General features: G+C 41.7%; 2 protein-coding genes and 1 long non-coding RNA gene across 3 annotated transcripts in view; 2 read left to right on the plus strand and 1 right to left on the minus strand.

Annotated features, from left to right (window-relative positions):
• Nucleotides 1-8,619, minus strand: part of LOC115194828 (serine/threonine-protein kinase D3) — a 54,655-nt gene extending 46,036 nt beyond the window's left edge. The window contains exon 1 of the mRNA XM_029754748.1: nt 8,293-8,619. Coding sequence (XP_029610608.1) covers nt 8,293-8,595 — 303 coding nt within the window. The 5' untranslated portion in view covers nt 8,596-8,619. The remainder of the gene's footprint in view (nt 1-8,292) is intronic.
• Nucleotides 8,620-8,921: 302 nt separating this feature from the next.
• On the plus strand, nt 8,922-11,109 carry LOC115194842 (uncharacterized). The gene is made up of 2 exons (XR_003878511.1): nt 8,922-9,041; nt 10,461-11,109. It is a non-coding gene; the product is annotated as an uncharacterized LOC115194842 (long non-coding RNA).
• A 2,073-nt stretch (nt 11,110-13,182) lies between these two features.
• cnksr3 (cnksr family member 3) overlaps nt 13,183-21,826 on the plus strand; it is a 45,057-nt gene continuing 36,413 nt past the window's right edge. The window contains exon 1 of the mRNA XM_029754777.1: nt 13,183-13,447. Coding sequence (XP_029610637.1) covers nt 13,396-13,447 — 52 coding nt within the window. The 5' untranslated portion in view covers nt 13,183-13,395. The remainder of the gene's footprint in view (nt 13,448-21,826) is intronic.

The raw sequence follows: 21,826 nt of genomic DNA on the forward strand, positions 1-21,826 counted from the left end.
AAGCCAGACTAAAGTTTGCAACTGCACATGGGGACAAAGATTGTACTTTTTGGAGAAATGTCCTCTGGTCTGATGAAAGAAAAATAGAACTGTTTAGCCATAATGACCATCGTTGTTTGGAGGAAAAAGGGGGATGCTTGCAAGCCGAAGAACACCACCCCAACCGTGAAGCACGGGGGTGGCAGCATCATGTTGTGGGGGTGCTTTGCTGCAGGAGGGACTGCTGCACTTCACAAAATAGATGGCATCATGAGGGAGGAAAATTATGTGGATATATTGAAGCAACATCTCAAGACATCAGTCAGGAAGTTAAAGCTTGGTCGCTAATGGGTCTTCCAAATGGACAATGACCCCAAGCATACTTCCAAAGTTGTGGCAAAATGGCTTAAGGACAACAAAGTCAAGGTATTGGAGTGGCCATCACAAAGCCCTGGCCTCAATCCCATAGAACATTTGTGGGCAGAACTGAAAAAGCGTGTGCGAGCAATGAGGCCTACAAACCTGACTCAGTTACACCAGCTCTGTCAGGAGGAATTGGCCAGAATTCACCCAACTTATTGTGGGAAGCTTGTGGAAGGATACCCGAAACGTTTGACCCAAGTTAAACATTTTAAAGGCAATGCTACCAAATACTAATTGAGTGTATGTAAACTTCTGACCCACTGGGAATGTGTTGAAAGAAATAAAAACTGAAATAAATCATTCTCTCTACTATTATTCTGACATTTCAAATTCTTAAAATAAAGTGGTGATCCTAACTGACCTAAGACAAGGAATTTTTACTCTGATTAAATGTCAGGAATTGTGAAAAACTGAGTTTAAATGTATTTGGCTAAGGTGTATGTAAACTTCCAACTTCAACTGTATATCCTACAGCAGTACTTCAGGGTCTGTGTTAGTTAAAGACAGATAAATTCCACCTCTATCCAATAATGAAGGGGGATGTCAGACAGGCAGGTCAGTGCGTGCTGAGCTGAGGAAAGGAGTGCAGAGTTGGCCAGATGGCTGGACTCACTGGCAATATTTAACCACATGGCACCCTAGACCCCTATTGTCTCTGGTCAAAAGTAGTGCACTGAAAAGATAATAGGGTGCCATTTGGGCCGCAGCGTTGCCGGTCACTAAACCCATGAATGAAAGATTGCGCGTGCCCAATCCACACCGTCCACACCATGTGACAGCCAATGGTGGAAGGCAGAGGTCCCCACAATACAGACATACATACATGGATGTCACTTTTCTCCTTCCTAGAAATACTATTTGGGGCACAGTCGAAGGAGCTCAGTAAAAAGGAAGTGGTTTTTGCAGACAGGAACTGAAAATGTAATGTTCACATGGAGCAATTCTTTTAGTTTATTGTGGAAGACAGAATATTTCCGAAAGACGAATTCACAGATAACAAAAACAACTAAGAGGAAGATCAAACACAATGTAGACTTCATGAGAGTAGAAGATGGCTTTATTCCCATTGGTTCACATTTCATTGAATTAGTTCCATTAAGTGTGGATACCACCAGTATTTTATCTGGAAATTCCTCAGCAACACTTTATTTGGATACTCCATCTGTAGTTGCTCAACAGACTATCAGTAACATTACAACTAACTATCTACTAACCCTAACCCTAACCTTAACACTTACCCTAACCCTTATCCTAACCCTAAGCGTAACCTTTACCCTAACCATTATTCTAAACCTAACCCTAACTCTAACCGTATTCTTAACAAGCAGTTGCTTATCAACAGATAGTTTGTTGATAGTATGTCCATCTGAAGAGCAGATCTGGACAATCCAAATAAAGTGTGCCCAAAAACTCACTGACATTTTAGAAAACGCTTTACGCACCTCATGACTTTTATTTGGCCCTTTTGCGTACCTTCGATGATGCGTAAATAGAACTTAAAAATGTCATAACTCCAGTACCTTCACAATTAATTTAGACCGTGTCCCAAATGTCACCCTAGTCTCTATATAGTGCACTACTTTTGGGCAGGGTCTATAGGGGAATAGGGTGCCATTTGGGACACTACCTCAGACGTCCAAACCAGAGATCCCACTTTTGGCCTTACACGGTCTAACATATCACACACGGTTCACATTACATAGTCTGAATAGGGATTTCAGACGAGTTCCAAGCCCCTCAGCAGTTTCCTCCATAAAACAGGTCACCCCCTTCCCTATGTACAGATGTAGGATCTTAATTTGATCACCCTGTTGCAGGAGAACTTTCCTGCAATGCAGCAAATGTAAAATGTGTTCTGTATCTGAGATTTAAAAAGACGACTAAAGTTTGTAAGACTTGAGTTTCCCCTTGTGAAAAATGTATCAACCCCTACAAAAACGATCCGGGAATTATAATCCACATAATAATTCACATTTCCAGTTGCTTCAGGATTATATTCCTGCTGTAACAAACTGCCTCAAGTTAAGATCCTAGAGCTCTGGTCAAAAGTAGTGCACTATATAGGTAATAGGGTACCATTTGGGACGCAACCAAGCCAGGGATGTTAAGCAAGGCCCACGGCTCATACAGAGATCGAAGCCCTTAAAGCTGAACACATTCTACAGGAATGTGACAATGACCCTTGCCTGTCCAATAAAGAGGGAGTAGGTCAACATTTTCGGACGTAGCTCTGTTAGCGTGGCTAACGCTTAACCTTCCTGAACGTTAGCAGGTCGCTCTAACGCATTGAACTAGAGCTAGAACGGACAGAGAATCCCACCAAGTGCAGTCATCCATTCTGGGGATCATTCTAAGTAACAGGAACGAACATCACAAAGACTGAACAATGAAAACCTGCTCAACTGATTTCACCAAATCCCCCAGGGCTCTATATGTACTGTATTGCCCCTGAACAAGGCAGTTAACCCACTGTTCCTAAGCCGTCATTGAAAATAAGAATTTGTTCTTAACTGACTTGCCTAGTTAAATATAAAGGTTAAAAAAATCTAGTAAAAAATATCAGGATTTGTGGAGATTATAAAATAATACTGGCTCTGCCAGTATTAGGCCTGGTTTATTAATAAAAAGGGCAATCATAAAAGTTTATATAAATCATTAAGAACCATGCAATGGTACTAAACAAAATGCTCAAAGAAAGGTAATTCCATTGTAATTCTTATTCTCCAACATACAAGGAGCAGCAGCATCACCGATGAATTAAAGCGTAGAGAGATTCCGGATTGCCCCCTGTGAACTGGCTCAAATAATACAAGGTCAGTCGCAACGAGTCATCACAATCAGCTGCCATTTGCACTTATCTAACGTTGATAATATGCCCTAAGAGACACATGTTATTCTCTATGGGCCATCCCTGAATTGAATATGGTCTGCAAGGTGAAATGTCCCTCTCTTTCCCTCTCTCTCTTTCTCTCCCTCCCGCCCGCCCTCTCTCTCGCTAGCTCTCTCACACTTTCTCTCTATCCCACTCTCTCTCCCTCTCTCGCTTTTTCATCTTTGCTCTTCAATCCACCTATTCCCTATATAAAGCACTACTTTTTACCAGAGCCTATTGAAAAGGTGGTATTCATAAGAGAGAGGAGCTCAGTCATGTTCATACTATGACACCACACCATCAGATGCATCAGTTACAGGACTAATGAGAAATTGGGATAAACAGAACTTCATCAAGGAAGTATAAACCAGGATCTGATGTAGGATCTTAATTTGAGCCAGTTTGCTACTGCAGGGAAATAATCCTGCAGCAACAGGAAATGTGAATTATTATGTGGATCATAATGTAGCGGTTGATACATCTTTCGTTTGGGCAAATCAAGTCGGTCATTTTAAAGTTAGAAGCCTTTTTACGCCTTGATTACACTACAAGTTGTGCAGGAAAATTCTCGGCAACAAAAGAGTGATCAAATTAAGATCCAACATCTGTAATTAATCGTTGTTCTCTCTGCTGTTCCAGTCTTGTCCTGTGCACTGGCTGAAACAAATGATTAGCCTGTGGTACTTTGAGCAGGAATCACACACTCCACCAACACGACACAGCTCCACATGCAGGAGAGGGGGAGGGGGTGGGTGGCCAGTCATTCATACACCAACAGCATAGTTCCATGGCTCCAGTCACCTTGACATGTCATTCATGTCACACAATGCATGTAGTCGAATAACAGCCATAATAACAACGCCGGACTTATGGAAGTTACTTAGTATATAACATATTAACAACTCATGTCATAAGGTTTAAAAGAGAATAAAGCTTTGTCCAAAGACTTGCTGGACGTCCACTATACAATAATCAGGTGTAGGAAGAACTCACTGAGCATTTGATAACTACGAACACAAAACGACACCGTTGGTGACCGTTATTAGTGCATTCATTGGTAAGGAGCCATATCTCCAGGACCAATGTAACTGGCTCACGCTGAACAACACTTGCGCCTCAACCTGAGGGCTGACACTCTACAAGCCCTTGCGCTTAACGGGGGCTGCGCAAAAAGACCCTAGAATAATATCGCCATAGCCAGTACTGACGAAAATGATGATGAAGGATGACGACCTCTGAACCATAGAAATAGAATGATGGGATGGAGTGAATCATTACAGTTCTAGTTCATTCTAATTCTTTAGTTCCAACACTGGGTTAAGCGTTTGCAAGACAGACCGATCTTTTTATTCGAGCAAAGTGCATTTGTTTGGACATTAAGGAATAGGTCAGCAATCTGCAATTCAGTTCCTTTTGCTCAATTGCACTTCGTAGTAAACAGATCTAAAACGCTGTTATACATTAATGAAAAATATAATCAGTGGTAAACGCTGTAAGCAGATTATTTTCCCCTCGTTCTGAGTAAGTCGCTCTATTTCATGCTCTTTATATACTGTAGCATTTCAATGGCTGATAGTGAAATTGAATGGCCAGAATCGGATTTACTTCTCCCCCACTCTTGCAACAATCATCATCTGACTTTAACAGTTGTAGCCTCAAGGAAATTCCACAACACACAACTCTCTGGCAACGTGGGAACAAATCCTGTCTCAGCCCTTCTCACCTGTCGGCCCCACCTCCCTCTAATTTCTGACAAAATAATAAATCAATAAAATACATAAGGTATTTTTTTAACACACTACCATCTCTCTGTCTGCGGCCCGCAGCGTACATCAACCTGCAGCTGTGTTGCGTGACAGGACAGGGAGGCCTGGGGTGACTACGGAGCCGAGCAGGGCAGGCAGAGGCGGTCCTGGACAGTATGGCGGCTTGCAGGGGAGGGGAACTTCCCCACTGGCTTCCTGGACCCCCCAGGGACAGTCCCTGTTCCCCTCCACCCCTCCTACAGGATCACAAATATTACATGGCCCTGACCTACAGTAAATATAGTCCCGGAGTTTCAATACTCCCACACTGGGGTTGCGTCACAAATGGTACCCTATTCAGTACTTTTGACCAGGGCCCATCGGGCTCGTAGTCTCTGAAAGTGAAGTGGTGAGAGAGTCTATAAGCATCTCTTTCTGGTATGAACCACCATCATTAATGTGATGTAGTTGTATTGTTGACCCAGATAATATGGATAGTGGATATACACTCCCCTATGTATTTATTTGGACAGTGAAGCTACAATTTTAAATTTGGCTCCCTACTCCAGCATTTTGGACATGAGATCAAATGTTTTATACGAGGCGACAGTATAGTGTCACCTTTTATTTGAGGGTTTTTTCGTTTTAAAAAATGAACGTTTAGTCCGCCCCATTTGGTCACATATTCCTAGCACGCAATGACTAAATCAAGTTTGTGACTTCAGTTGCAGTTTGTTTTGGTTGTGTTTTTGGTTGTGCCCTATAGAAATGAATGGTAAATAATGTATTGTGTCATTTTGGAATCACTTTTATTGTAAATAAGAATAGAATAAGTTTCTGAACACTTCTACATTAATGTGGATGCTACTACCATGATTACGGATAACATGAATTGTGAATAATGATGTAATGATGAGTGAGAAAGTTACAGAGGCATAAATATCATATGCTAACCTCCTCTGTTATTTGTAACGGTGAGAGGTTAGCGAGACTGTTTTTGGTACTTTTTACCCCTTTTTCGTGATATCCAATTGGTAGTTGCAGTCTTGTCCCATCGCATAGCTATCCCGTAGGGATTCGGGATAGCCATGCGTCCCCCGAAACACGACCCTGCCAAGCCGCTTAACCCGGAAGCCAGTCGCACCAATGTGTTAGAGGAAACACCGTACAACTGGTGACCGAAGTCAGCATGCATGCGCCCAACCCGCCACAAAGAGTCGCTAGGACAAGGTCATCCCGGCCGGCAAAACCCTCCCCTAACCCGGACGACGCCGGGACAATTGTGCACCGCCTCATGGGTCTCCCAGTTTTGCGGCCGGCTGCAACACAGCCTGGGATCGAACCCGGGTCTTTAGTGATGCCTCTAGCACTGCGATGCAGTGCCTTAGACCGCTGCGCCACTCGGGAGGCCTTGAGGTTAGCATGTTTCGGGGAAAGGATCTTTGTGCATCTGTAACTTTCTCACTCATCCTTATTCACGATTCATGCATGATTATCCGTAACCATGGTAGCATCCACATGAATGTAGAAGTGTTCAGAAACATTCTATTTTTATTTACTCATGCCTTCTATACTAGATGTAAGGGTATTGTTTAGTGCAAGATTGAAGGCCGAGCAACCTCACTCTTTCACCATATCCATGCAGTAATATGATATATACTGTATGTTTAGATTGAGGAAGAGAAAATATGTGATGTTGCACTACTATGAACCATGTTATGTTACAACGTTTCCCTTGTCAAATCTAACACGGCCAGTAAAAAAAACCAGAAAAGAAGTGAGTGAGTTTACCTGCATGCATTTCAGTTGTCATTGCTGTCGCGTCAGTCAACCATCATCATAACAAAAGGTTGTTTTTCTGCCCTTACTCAAGAACCATACAAGAAAAAACTTGTTTTACATTACTCTGTGTAATTGTTACACAAAGACAAACTGCGAATGGTATGTGTGATATGTGTGATAAGGCCATCTACAGTGAGCTCCAAAAGTATTGGGACAATGACCATTTTTGTTGTTTTGGATCTGTACTCCAGTGTTTTGGATTTGAAATGATACAATGACTATGATGTTAAGCTGCAGAGAACTGTCAGCTTTTATTTTAGGGTAATTTCATCCATATCGGGTGAACCGTTTAGAAATTACAGCACTTTTTGTACATAGTCCCCCCATTTTACGGGACCAAAGGTATTGGGACAAACTCACTTAAATGTAGCTTACAGGAAAAAGTGAATATGTTGTTGAGTAATGTAGTGTACTCTGGTGTGCATACCATGTCTTCTGTTTTTCATAGCCTACCACAGTATGTGTATTGCAAAGACAGGAGGGATAAACTGCCTCTCAGCTAAACAACCACTGGAGCATCAATTGTGTGCAAAACGCAAGTGTCACGTTCATAGCAGAAACTTAAACACAAGATAACACATGTGAAAACCACAACTATATACTGTTGCTCTGTTTTCATTTTTTTCTCTCAAATGCATCTTTTTTTCCCCCACACTGGTGCTCATTTTACAATATAAACTGAGTGGTTCGAGCCCTGAATGCTGATTGGCTGACAGCTGGGTTATATCAGACCGTATACCATGGGTAGGCCAAAACATTTATTTTTACTGCTCTAATTACATTGGTAACCAGTTGATAATAGCAATAAGGCACCTCGGGGGGGTTGTGGTATATGGCCAATATATCACTGCTAAGGGCTGTGTCCAGGCACTCCGTGTTGCGTCGTGCATACGAAAAGCCCTTAGCCGTGGCCATATACCACATCTCCTCGGGCCTTATTGCTTAAATATAATGCCACACTTCATGGTATAATACAACACATGTTGACGGTCTACAAAACAGTAATTACTACAAAAACAGTGCAGATGTGAGCCGTGAAACCCTTAGAAACCAACAAGATCTTTCAAACGTTCCGTTTAAAATATGTAATCAGTAACACTATAGCCTAGACCATGGCTCTCCAACCATGTTCCTGGAGAGCTACACTCCTGTAGGTTTTCAATGCAACCCCAGTTGTAACTAATCTGATTCAGTTTATCAACCAGCTAATTATCAGAATCATGTGCGCTAGATTAGGGTTGGAGCGAAAACCTACAGGACGGTAGCTCTCCAGCAACAGGGTTGGAGAGCCCTAGTCTAGCGTGTAGACTACAAAGCAATGAAGTATGACATGAAATGAAGTGCATGTCTTCATGCATACCCACATACATCATGAGGAGGACTATGCTATTGTACACTATTGCCCAGAAATGATTAAGAGACGGTATTTACCTTTTGATCCACTATTGAACATACAAGCTCCTTCACCGCAGCTAGCCCGGACAGATCGCTGGCATCCAAGTTCACCGTTTCCCTGGTGAGTCCGATCTGGAGGAGAAAAGACACCCCATGGAAAGAGCACTGGGAGTTGGTGGGGCTCGGGGCGCTGAGACTCCCATTTGACAGCCGACCGCAGAGTGTTGCCGGCGGGCTTGGAGACGGCGAGGGAGTCGGCGGGGCCACTGGGTGGGGGGCCACAGAGAGGGGGTAAAGTCTAGGTAAGGGTGGAAGGGATGAACTGCTGCAGGCAGACATTGGCGAGCTTATGTCTTCTCGACGGATTCTTGACGGGGTAAAGACGCAAAGTTGAACGACGTGTATTGTTTAGAAGAGCAGCTCTCAAGTTCTTTTCAACGCCATCGGGTATGTTGAAGCATCTTGGTCATCTTGTTTAGAACATCCAGTCGGTTGAATAAGTAATAGACCATAGTGAACACAACCACTATAGAAATAAACAATTAGGCCTACTCTGAAGTGTAACTTGCGCCCTGTACACGTTTCCTCTTCGACAGCTCACATGAGATCCATAACAGTAAGTCATGTTTTAATGAAAGCCTGTTGATTCGTCCTACATTCTCAGGTCTGCACACCATTCTGAGCACAAGTGTACCTGGAGGAAAAAAATCGAGCTGCCAAAACTCCAAAAGCCCCCAACCATTGGAGAATGTTCAGCCGCAGGGCAGCAACAGCCAGTTCTTATGGTGAGTAGAAGAAACAGGCACAGAGCAGCTCTCATCAGTTGCTCCTTGTAGCAGAACGTTTGTCATTCCCCAGAAATTACCTGGCAACAAAAAAAGCAAACGATGAAAGTAGGTAGGCTAATGGAGACGCGTGGCCAAAATTGATGAGGGAAAAAACACTCCTGTCGGATCAATGCGTCAGATTATCATTGATCATTGATTAGCCAACAGTTACTGTAAATGAATAGTCTGCGAAACAGCTTGTTCTGTACACAATCATTTAATAAAAGCCTTTAAAGGGTAATAATAATATTGTAATGACAACAATAGAATAACAGTATTATTAGTGGTATTCTTATGATCACTTGTTGTGCCTTTGCATAAGGAATTTCAACTAGCCTAACACATCTGGAACCAAGAGACACATCTGGATATGTGCTCTCATTTGGATGGGAGAAGTAAAACATGTTCATGCAATTGCTTGTAACTGTTATGCTATGCTTGATATTGTTCACTATAGCCTAACTTCCCCCATAAAGCCTATAGGCGTGTACATTACCTTTTCGTAAACGTCGGTTTTCGCTCTCTGGAAATTAAACATTTGTTTTATTTCCGATCTTCCAAGAAGTTCCAACGCTTGAACTGTGAATTCGCGAAGGCAGAGTGTGCCTCCAAACTCGATATTTTGGCATTGAGTGCGAAGCCCGACTAGTAACTATCCGTTACTTTCCTCTCAAAACTTTTTCCCGTAGCCCAGATCGCAACCAGTTCATGCGTATCCTATTATCTCACCATAGTAACTCCCGTCCCCACTCATTCTGTAACAACAGAACACAGGACTTTCTGGGACTAGAAGTTCTAGTTTTTGTTCCACCCGCCAGCTGTTGATGGTGCCGCTAGACTAGAAGAACGACATTACCCGACAGGCTTTGGGTGTGTGACGCCTTTGAAGTATAAGCTATTTTCTCAGCTATTTATCCCGTTATTTGTCTGAAAACTCTATGATGGCTGTAGTATCTGCGACCTCTAACGGTGCAAATGAAAACTCCTTGCTACATAGTTGTCCTGTTACCATAACAGCGTGCTTTTTACTGCTACTGTAGCAAGGTGGCAAGGTCTCACTCAGCTAGGTGTTGGGAACACTCTCTCAGAATACAATGTCAATAATATAGTAGGCTATTGTTATTTAGTCTACATGTATCCTTGGCATGTAGAGACAGTACTTTTCATTCATTGCATTTCATTTCATTACAAGGCAGAAAAATATTGGCCTAGGTCATGGACCCGTCCCAAATTGCACCCTATTCACTTTGTAGTGCACTACTTCTGACCAGGGCCAATGGGGCTCTCATCAAAAGTAGTGCACTATATAGGGAATAGGGTGCCAATTGGAATGCATAGCATATCTGCCATCTAAAACAACATCACTTCTTCTTCCAGAAGCTTCTGAAGACCATCAACCTGGTTGGGGCGGTGGTGGAGGTTGTTGAAGGAGGAGACGGATCATTCGAATGGACTATTACTCCTAAGGACAGGAAACGGACCTTCTTCCTCCAAGCTGGCACCACATCAGAACAGCAGGGATGGATGGAGGCTATATGTGAAGCACAGCTGAGCTCCAGGGACCATGCTACTAATGCATGTGTTGTGCAATAGACCTATTGGATTTTACATAGATTGTTTTACACCTTTATACTCATGTAGGCCTACTGGACTGTGGCAATGTGTGATTTTTGTGTGTGAAAGTTTTGCCAAAAGGAGGCATGGCATTAATATGATATTTCAGGCTTGTGTTTGCTTAAGTCATGCCCTCAGTCTTCGATATCATCAGTGCTGCTGAAACAACTTGAATTGGGTTTTTCACTATTCTACTTTTCATATTACCTGTTATCATTATTTGCTTTCAGTTTAATTCCATTCTTTGCAATAATACCCTGCTAGACACTGGTAGGAATCTACTTTGTCAGGATTCGTGCATTTCATGCAACAAGAAAGGAAACCAGTAGCCTATGTAATCCTTTGTGCTTCCACTCTGCAGTAGAACCGTTTCCTGTGCTACGTGCATAATACATATTGTTTCCGACCTCAACCCCCTTTATCTCCATCTGTATACATTTGCACAGCGGTGCCACTGGACCTGGCCAGAATGTATTGTAAATATTGGCAGTTAGTTGCCATGGTACTTTTGGTTGCCTGATACTAAAGGATTGGCTTAATGGTTCATAGATGTGTGTGCGTGTGAGTGTGTGCGTGCGTGCGTGCGTGTGTGTGTGTGTGTGTGTGCCTGCATGCGTGTGCGTGCGTGTGTGTGGAAATACCTCAGGAAACACAGTAGTTGGAGGTTAAAGATTAAACAAAGGAAAGAGAAGACCGAGCAGACTGAGATGGTTAAACATAATGGAACTGAATCTGAGTGTGTGTCGAAATACAAAATACAGGTCAGCGCCAAACCTCAGGTTCAGTTGGAAAATGAAGGAAGATCCTCTCTCCATGGATGTTCCTCTTCGTCAAGTTCTCCTCTACCTTGGTGCCAGACCCAGACCACCCTCTGAGAGGCATTGACTGCCTCCCAATTGGCATCCTATTCCCTACTTTTGAACAAAGACCTTTGGGCCCTGGTAAAAAAAAAAAAAGTGCACTATATAGGGAATAGGGTGCCATTTTGGGACGTAACCGTGATTACGCAGGTTACACACACTCATGCAAACATGCTCACAGAGAGGGAGAGGGAGAGGGAGAAAGAGTGTTTTAGACCTAAGCTCCATCGTCAGCAGAAAAATAAGTTGACTGTCAAGACAAATGTGTAATTTTTAACAGCAAGTCGTGAAATGCAACAGTTTTCTAGTGTGAGTCGTGCACACACAGAACTCAGACATCCAGTTCAGAACTCAGTGTGAGGCTGCTTACAAAATGGCACCCTATTCCCTATATAGTGCATTACTTTTGACCAGGTCCTTAGGGCTCTGGTCAAAAGTAATGCACTATACGGGGAATAGGGTGCCATTTAGGATGCATCCAGTGTCTCTGCCAGCTTATGTCAAGCCTTGCTTGAGCCAGTGCTCACGGCACAGCAGAACAAGAAAGCATCAGCCACACAGGATTTCTGAACACAGGACATCTAGAGATACACTGCAGGTGCGAACCGTTCAGCACTGAAAGAAACAGGCGTTTACAAAAGCATTGATGGAGACTGTGTATTGTGGAGGCACGTCAAGTCAAGGACCAAAATAAAACCTTTCGCGACATTGGCAGTTTATTATTCTGCACTCACATATACTGTACAAAATGTCATTGTTTTGTTTATTCAAGAAATTCTTTATTTGTTGAGTTGGTGTGTTGGGGGAGTTAGCACTGAATTCCCTGTAAGGGTTCTCAAACTGCTGAAGTCAAGGGATTAGTATAGCTGGTCAATACAGAAGCAAAAAGACCCTTACGTCCCGTTGTCAGAAGATGGCAGTCTTTCCTTAAAGAAACAATTCTCACGCAGTTGAACAAGTTGTGGATTGTATTGCCAGGCAAACGTTTATAGACATTACAGCAAACGCCTGTCATTTATCCAGTCTCCGACATGGATAAACAACCTAAGACAAAATGTCATTGTGAATTGATTGATTCAATTAAACATGACACCCACACACATAAAACAATTGTTTTGTTGTTGTTGATTTACACTCTTGTCATCCTAACATTCCTCTCATAACCCATGTAACTCTAAATGTCCCCTTAAAACCCGTATAAGTCCCATATCACTGGTACCACATCACTCTTCCCATGGGAAACTTTGGGGACCTTTAATTGTCATATCAGGCAACACCCAACTTATGAATAGACTCACACTTTGAGACTTAGAACAAGATGAGGGGTCTAATTAGATACCACCAGATCCAAACGTTGTGTGTGAATTTCAAGTGTGATACACTGAAGAAAACATTGTATGGCCTAGAAGTCTGTATTTTATTATTTTCACAAAAACCTGCTGAGTAATAAATTCAAAGGTTTTCACAATAATATTTTATATTTGCCTCCAATATAATGTATCTTATTAAATAGCCTATGCATTGATAAAGCTCACTTGCAAGCAGTAACGGTTTTGGTTGAGTCGTTGTTGATGACCCGCACTGAAATCTGATACTCCCGCCCCTAACTTCTCTCATGTTTGCGCCACTGCACTGTAAACTTGTTGTTTTCCCACATGCGATCAGTCGGTGCTGGGGGCTGTAGCGGGAGCAGCGTGCTAGGACTATTTCCATGCAATGTCGCTTTAGTTACATGTCTATTACTATGTGGAATGACTGATTTGTCATCACAACTAGCTTAAAAGACAAAGACTTACCGAAAAAGACGGTAACATTTTTGCAGGCATAATTTCAAAGAAATGGATCCCATAAGGAAGTGGACCCCTAAACAAGTTGTCGATTGGATGAGAGGTGAGTTGAGAGCCTTGCTAATTATAACATAAACTGTTCCCAATCATAGTATAATAATGTCTGTGTAGCCTTATTTATTTATGAATATGCTGTTTAACTTTATATATTTCGTTGTTATAGCCTAGTTAATTCCCTGTTTGAATAAAACTTTATGGTTTAATGTTTAGAATGAATAATTTAAACTAGGTTTAAAGCTAGAATCCTTAATTGCTATATGCATTTTTTTTACTTATAAATTAATTATGTATACCCATTGATTTTTTGAAGAATATAACTTATAATTGTCCCATGAGCTTAGTTCAATTGTCATACACCTATCAGAACCCAAAATATACGATTGTTTTACACAAATGTCTGTAAACAACGGAAATGAAAACAAACACTGAAACAGCCTCAAAACATGGTTAAAACTATACATTTGATATCTTGGATGGTCAGTCCATGCATCCATAGCTCTGTCTATGAATTTGAGAGTGGTTACATTTCTACAGTCTCATCCCTTAGCTTTTTTAGCAAAACCGGGGCAGGAATGCAGCGTTGTTATTTTTTCAATGAAGGATTCTAGCTTTAAGTTTGATTGCTTTTAGTAACCAACAACTTTCAAATGCGTTTTGAGAACGTTGATTGAATAACTGTTGTAAATGTCCGCAAAAGTTACAGTTGATTGTCGGTGTCTGTTATAAGTGGTTGTTGCATTGAAACTTTGTAACACGCAAGTGTTATATTGCTTTTTGTAGGGGAGATATTAAGTATAATCTTTAAATCCATTGAACATTTGATTTGAGGAGAGGAAATTGTGTGCCAAATGGGAGGAGTGTTTATTTATGTTTACTTTAAAGTACACGTGCGCACTGAACAGAGCTCCTTTACGTATTGGTCGGTAGGCTATTAGAAGCTCGCTATTTTCTGTTGTTGAGAACCAAAGTTCAACTGTCATCTTGTATGACTCCACAAATACAGTACTTTGATCTAAAACAGCACATTCCTTTTCGCTTCTATGCTTTACAAAACCCATGTCACACACTTAGCTCCTTTGAATAGTGCCAAAATATAACCATGGCAGTGTGTTTCAAAAGGTGTTATGAACCCCTACTCCTGTCCTGTCTGTCATATACGACAAAAGAAATTCCTCAAATTCCCAATGCATCAACATGCAGAGTTGATTCTATTGGAGACTGCACCGCTTTTCCATTCTGATAGAGATCATTGAACTTATGGCGGCAGGGTGGCATCTCAGTGTGAAAGTCAGAGACACACTTCTATTGCCTTGAATATAACTCAGGCTGATTATATTCATTCCAATGGAAATACATGCTGTGGAAAAAATGCCCTCATGTGATATCCCAGCACCACTGAACCAGGGAAAGCCTCGCTTATGCCCTTACGGTAAAAACATTGGTTATAAACTATGGGATCGTGGTAGACGTGAAAGCATCTATCACCTTGCTTATTTCCTTACAATATAAGCCTACTGTATTCTCAGTTAAACTATGGGATTATGTTTGAGATGTGACAGCATCTGATCTGTAGAATTTCTACCAGGACAAACAAATGGCACCCCATTCCCTTTATAGTCCCCTATTTTTGACCAGAGTCCCGTGGGGCACTACTTTTGACCAGAGTCCCGGGGCCCTGGTCAAAAGTAGTGCACTATACAGATATAGGATCATAACTTGATCACCCTGTTGCAGGAGAACTTTCCTGCAATTCAGGGAATGTTACACTTGCAGTGTATTTTAGTTTTTAAAAGGCTTCTGAAGTTAATTTCCACTTAGAAATTTCAGACTTGATTTACCCTTGTGAAAAATGTATCAACCCCTACCAAAACATCCATTAATTATAATCCACATAATAATTCCAATTTCCTGTTGTGGCAGGATTATTTTCCTGCTGTGGCAAACTGGCTCAAATTAAGATCCTACATCTGTATATGGAATAGGGTACCATATAGGATGCAACCAAGCACTGGCCATTGTGTCAGCATTAACGGCATGTATTCATATTCATTGCCATGTGTCGTTAAGCTATGAATGATAACAGCAGGATACGCTTGACCTGTTAGCAGGTCATCACATTAGGAAGAGTGGACCGTCAGAGACCCATGAATTAGCATTCAGTCAGGAGATGACAATGAAGGAAGCTATCTTTATTCAGAGTACTGCTGCTGTCATGAATTGAAAAACTGTTTTGGACCGATGAAAGGAGCCAAGCCATCAAGCTAATGTGTTGCATAACATTTAGATTTTGTACATCTTGAATCAGTCTCTATATCTGCCTAAGGAGCCAAGCTACAGAGAGTCCTTATCAGCTGAACAGCCAATGCAGAATAAACAAAGATGCACGACTTGTTTATTAAAATGGGTGGTATATAGGGCTGTTTAAAAAGTATTGTGTTTGTACACAAACTCTCTGCCTCTCCTCTCTACTGATCATGGTAGAATTGAGCTCTGTTCCGTCAATAGGCGATTAACAATGCAGCCCAACCCCACAAAACCCTCTGCTTTGTTCTGTTATTACTGACCGTACCCATCCCTTTTAGAGTGGGGACAATGAATGGCCAAGCAGTAATTCCAGACAATAAAGGGGGCGACTGAACAAGAGCTCTGCTACAAAGGTCCGCAGCATTATGCTGTGAGCGGGGTCAAAAGGTTACAGCAGGAACTCATCAGCCATGCTTGTCTGTATTAAACAGGCATCTGATCTGAGCTCAGATTCATCCTGCAGGAACTTGCCATGCTTCTACGTACAGTGCATTCGGAAAGTATTCAGACCCCTTGACTTTTTCCACATTTTGTTACGTTATAGCCTTATTCTAAAATTGATCAATTGAAAGTTGTTCCTCATCAATCTACACACAATACCCCATAATGGCAAAGCAAAAACAGGTTTTTAGAATAAAAAAAACAGAAATACCTTATATATACATAAGTATTCAGAGCCTTTGCTATGAGACTCAACATCATTGAGATGTTTCTACAACTTGATTGTAGTCCACCTGTGGTAAATTCAATTGATTGGATATGATTTGGAAAGACACACACCTGGCTATATCAGGTCCCACAGTTGACAGTGCATATCAGAGCAAAAAACAAGTCATGAGGTTGAAGGAATTGTTCGTAGAGTTCAGAGACAGGATTGTGTCAAGGCACAGATCTGGGGAAGGGTACCAAAACATTTTTGCAACATTGAAGGTCATCAAGAAACACAGTGGCCTACATCATTCTTAAATGGAAGAAGTTTGGAACCACCAAGACTCTTCCTAGTCCTGGCCGCCCGGCCAAGCTGAGCAATCGGGGGAGAAGGGCCTTGGTCAGGGAGGTGACCAAGAACCCAATGGTCACTCTGACAGAGCTCCAGAGTTCCTCTGTGGAGATGGGAGAACTTTCCAGAAGGACAACCATCTTTGCAGCACTCCATCAATCAGACTTTAATGGTAGAGTGGCCAGATGGAAGCCACTCCTAAGTTAAAGGCACATGACAGCCCGCTTGGAGTTTGCCAAAAGGCATCGAACGACTCTCAGACCATGAGAAACAAGATTATCTGGTCTGATGAAACCAAGATTGAACTCTTTGACCTGAAAGCCAAGCTTCACATCTGGAAGAAACATGACACCATCTCTACGGTGAAGCATGGTGGTGGCAGCATCATGCTGTGGGGATGTTTTTCAGCAGCAGGGACTGGGAGACTAGTCAGGATCGAGGGAAAGATGAACGGAACAAAGTACAGAGAGATCCTTGATAAAAACCTGCTCCAGAGCACTCAGGACCTCAGACTGGGGGCAAAGGTTTACCTTCCAACAGGACAACAACCCTAAGCACACAGCCAAGACAGCGCAGGACTGGCTTTGGGACAAGTCTCTGAATGTCCTTGAGTGGCCCAGCCAGAGCCCGGACTTGAACCCGGTCGAAGAGAGACCTGAAAAAAGCCATCCAACCTGACAGAGAGGATCTGCAGAGAAGAATGGGAGAAACTCCCCAAATACAGGTGTGCCAAGCTTGTAGCGTCATAACCAAGAAGATTCAAGGCTGTAATCGCTGCCAAAGGTGCTTCAACAAAGTACTGAGTAAATTTCAAACGCTTTAATATTAATGTAGCATATTCATTTAAAATACACTTGGAGTTGTTTATATCTTAAAACATTGGTTTTGTTTTATGAAACTCTGCTTATGAGTGATCAAGTATACTATAAGTCTACAGTGCCTTGCAAAGGTATTCATACCCCTTGTATTTCTTCAAAATGTATTGTGTTACAAACTGGGATTACAATTAATTTAATTGTAATTTGTTGTCAACAATTAACTCAAAATACTCTGTAATGTTAAAGTGGAAGACAAAAAAAGAAAGAGAACATGGATAACTAAAATATAGTCATTGCATAAGTATTCAGACCCTTTGTTTAGGCAATCCTAAATGAGTTCAGGAGTGAAATTTGGCTTAACAAATCACATAATATGCCTCATGGACTCGGTGCGAAATAATAGGGGTTGACATGATTTTTCTTGACTAACCCTTCCTCTGTCCCCCATACATACAAAATCTGTAAGGTCCCTCAGTCAAGTATTGAATTTCAAGCACAGGTTCAACTACAAAGACCAGGGAGCATTTCGAAAGCATCATAAAATGGCAGTGATTGGTATATCGGTAAAAATATCAAATCAGACATTGAATGTCTCTTTAAGCATAGTCAAGTTAATAATTATGCTGTGAATCATGTATTAAACCACCCAGACACATCAAATATATAGTCATCCTTCTGAACTGAGCTGCAGGACAGGAATGAAACTGCTCAGGGATGTTACCATGAGGCCATTGGTGTTTGTAAAACAGTTATAGAGTTCAATGGCTGTGATGGGAGAAAACTGAAGATGGATTAACAAAATTGTAGGGACTCCACAATAATGATTTAAATGACAGAGTGAAAATAATAATACAAATATACAGAATACAAATATTCCAAAACATGCATATTCTATGCAACAAGGCACTAAAGTAATACTGCAAAAACATGTTTGGGCTTAAATGCAAAGCCTTATGTTTGGGGCAAATCCAACACAACACATCACTGAGTAACTGCCGCTTTATTTTCAAGCATGGTGGTGGCTGCATCATGTATGGGTATGCTTGACAAATAGGAGTTTTTCAGGATAAAAAGAAACAGGGTGGAGAAAAGCACAGGCAAATTCCTAGAGGAAACCTGGTTCAGTCTGCTTTACAACAGACACTGGGAGAGGAATTCACCTTTTAGCAGGACAAGAACCTACAACACAAGGCCAAATATACACTGGAGTTGCTTACCAAGAAGGCAGTGAATGTTCCTGAGTGGCCAAGTTACAGTTTTGACTTAAATCTGAAAATCTATGGCAAGATTTGAAAATTGCTGTCTAGCAATGATCCCCAACTTCTTGAATGATTCTGAAAAGAATAAAGGGCTAATATTGCACAATCCAGGTGTGTAAAGCTTACCCAAGAAGACACAATATACATAAAATGTACTTAAGGTGTATTCAAAGTATATATTTGTTGCTCTTTATCTAATATACAAAAAATATACTTAAGTACAGAAAAAGTGTCCCATTTTTTCTGCTTGGGGAGGACAACGAGCACGCAGATAAGCTTCCTTGAGACAGTTTCTGACAGTTTGTGAAGAAATTCTTTGGTTGTGCAAACCCACAGTTTCATCAGCTATCTGGGTAGCTGGTCTCAGATGATCCCGCAGGTGAAGAAGCCGGATGTGGAGGTCCTGGGCTGGCGTGTTTACATGTGGTCTGCGGTTGTGAGGCCGCTTGGACGTTCTGCCAAATTGAGACGGCTTATGGTAGAGAAATAAACATTAAATTCTCTGGCAATAGCTCTGGTGGACATTCCTGCAGTCAGCACTCCAACTGCACGCTCCCTCAAAACTTGAGACATTTGTGGCATTGTGTTGTGTGACAAAACTACACATTTTAGAGTGGCCTTTTATTGTCCCAGCACAAGGTGCACCTGTGTAATGATCATGCTGTTTAATCAGCTTCTTGATATACTACAACTGTCAGGTGGATGGATTATCTTGGCAAAGGAGAAATGCTCACTAATGCCAACAAATGTATGCACAACATTTGAGAGAAATAAGCTTTTAGTGTGTATGGAACTTTTCTGGGATCTTTTGTTCCAGCTCATGAAACATGGGACTAACACTTTACATGTTGCATTTATATTTTTGTCCAGTCAACACAAATAAGATTACATGGACAGGGGGTCCAAATCCTAGATCAGCACTCATATTCTGAGAGACTTGATACACACGCCACTGATCTGAGCTCAGATCTTACCTACACCATCAGGCCTCAAGCTGTTGTGATCCCTGTGGAAAACGTGCTGAACGATCCTTGAACTGGTCCCGTAGCTCCTGTTCAGTGTTTACAATGTTTTTTCTGTTATGGCAAAGAGGATTGCCGTCCTCAATCTTTGGCTGTGGCTCAGTTTGTTTACACCACCAGCCAGACAACAGCAGCAGGTTCCTTCATGAAAGGAACCTGCATGGACACACGAGTAGCGTTTGCTGGCTGAAAGTACTTACAGTAGCACCTCTGAACAGAGTGCCAGCTGTCATTTGCAAACCGAGTGCAAATCGATTCTACATGGGAAAATGTTGTCAGTCAGACGTCCACCAGCGGGTTGGAGATGAACGGCAGCTGAACGGCAGATCAACATTCAGTGCGGTGTGTGTGTGGTCCCTAAGGTTCCTTTACATTGAAATACTTTCTATTTGAATTGGCATACCTTCACATACGTGTAAATAGAGAGACATCATTTTGTGTAGCTCTCTTGCAGGTATTTGGCTCCGGCAGTTAGGTAGCTATAAACACATAAATAAACAGAGCATAACATAATAATAACAGATAAATGATTGACTGTGAACAGTAAGACATTTTATGTTGTATATCCTTCCCCTATGAGAAGAACTTTGAAAACACACAACTCATATGCACTAGCAGTAAATATACTGCATTAGTGTTCAGGCAAGTCCGCATTTTTCCCCGCTCTTCTGACAGGCGTGATTACAGAGGAAGATTGTGATTGATAGTAAATCAAGATTTAAGACTATAGATATAGGTAATTGAACTCCCAATTCTGTTATTGACTGAAGAAAGTGTCGGATAAGTTGCAAAAGTTTGAAATATTATTTTATTAGATCCACCCATAACACAAAATGTAGCTGCACTTTTAGTATCTTTCATTTTGGCATGACACAATGTCTTGCATTAAACTTGGGTTCTTCCACACCCGCAGGACAGGAGCATCCAGTTTATGTACTTGTTTAGAGGGAGGACGACTCCTTGGGGCAAATCTCAAATGGCACCGTAGTCCCTATATAGTGCACCACTTTTGATTAGAGCTCTATAAGCCCTGGTCAAAAGTAGTGCGCTATATAGGGAATATAGTGCCATTTGGGACATATACCAAGTTTCATCTTGGCGACACCTCAGTCTGAGTCATAAGACTCTTTCACCTCACCACCCTCTGCCATTGGCTAAGCTTATCAGGAGTGAAACCAAGCCTATTTTTACGGGCCCACCCACTACCACAGTCCAAAAGGGTGACATGTCACATACAGTACCAGTCCACATTTTGGACACACCTACTCATTCAAGGGTTTTTCTTTATTTGTACTATTTTCTACATTGTAGAATAATAGAGAAGACATCAAAACTATGAAATAACACATATGGAATCATGTAGTAACCCAAAAAGTGTTAAACAAATCAAAATATATTTTATATTTGAGATTCTTCAAAGTAGCCACCCTTTGCCTTGATGACAGCTTTGCACACTCTTGGCATTCTCTCAACCAGTCTCATGAGGTATTCACTTGGAATGCATTTCAATTAACAGGTGTGCCTTGTTAAAAGTTCATTTGTGAAATGTTGTTCCTTCTTAATGCGTTTGAGCCAATCAGTTGTGTTGTGACAAGGTAAGGGTGGTATACAGAAGATAGCCCTATTTGGTAAAAGACCAAGTCCATATTATGGCAAGAACAGCTCAAATAACCAAAGAAAAACGACAGTCCATCATTACTTTAAGGCATGAAGGTCAGTCAATACGGAAAATGTCAAGTGCAGTCTCAAAAATCGTCAAGCGCAATGATGAAACTGTCTCTCATGAGGACTGCCACAGGAAAGGAAGACCCAGAGTTACCTCTGCTGCAGAGGATAAGTTCATTAGAGTTACCAGCCTCAGAAATTGCAGACCAAATAAATGCTTCACAGAGTTCAAGTAACAGACACATCTCAACATCAACTGTTCCGAGGAGACTGTGTGAATCAGGCCTTCATGGTCGAATTGCTGCAAAGAAACCACTACTAAAGGACACCAATAAGAAGAAGAGACTTGCTTGG

This window comes from Salmo trutta, chromosome 1, assembly GCF_901001165.1.
Source record: "Salmo trutta chromosome 1, fSalTru1.1, whole genome shotgun sequence".
NCBI classification, from domain to species: Eukaryota; Metazoa; Chordata; class Actinopteri; order Salmoniformes; family Salmonidae; genus Salmo; species Salmo trutta.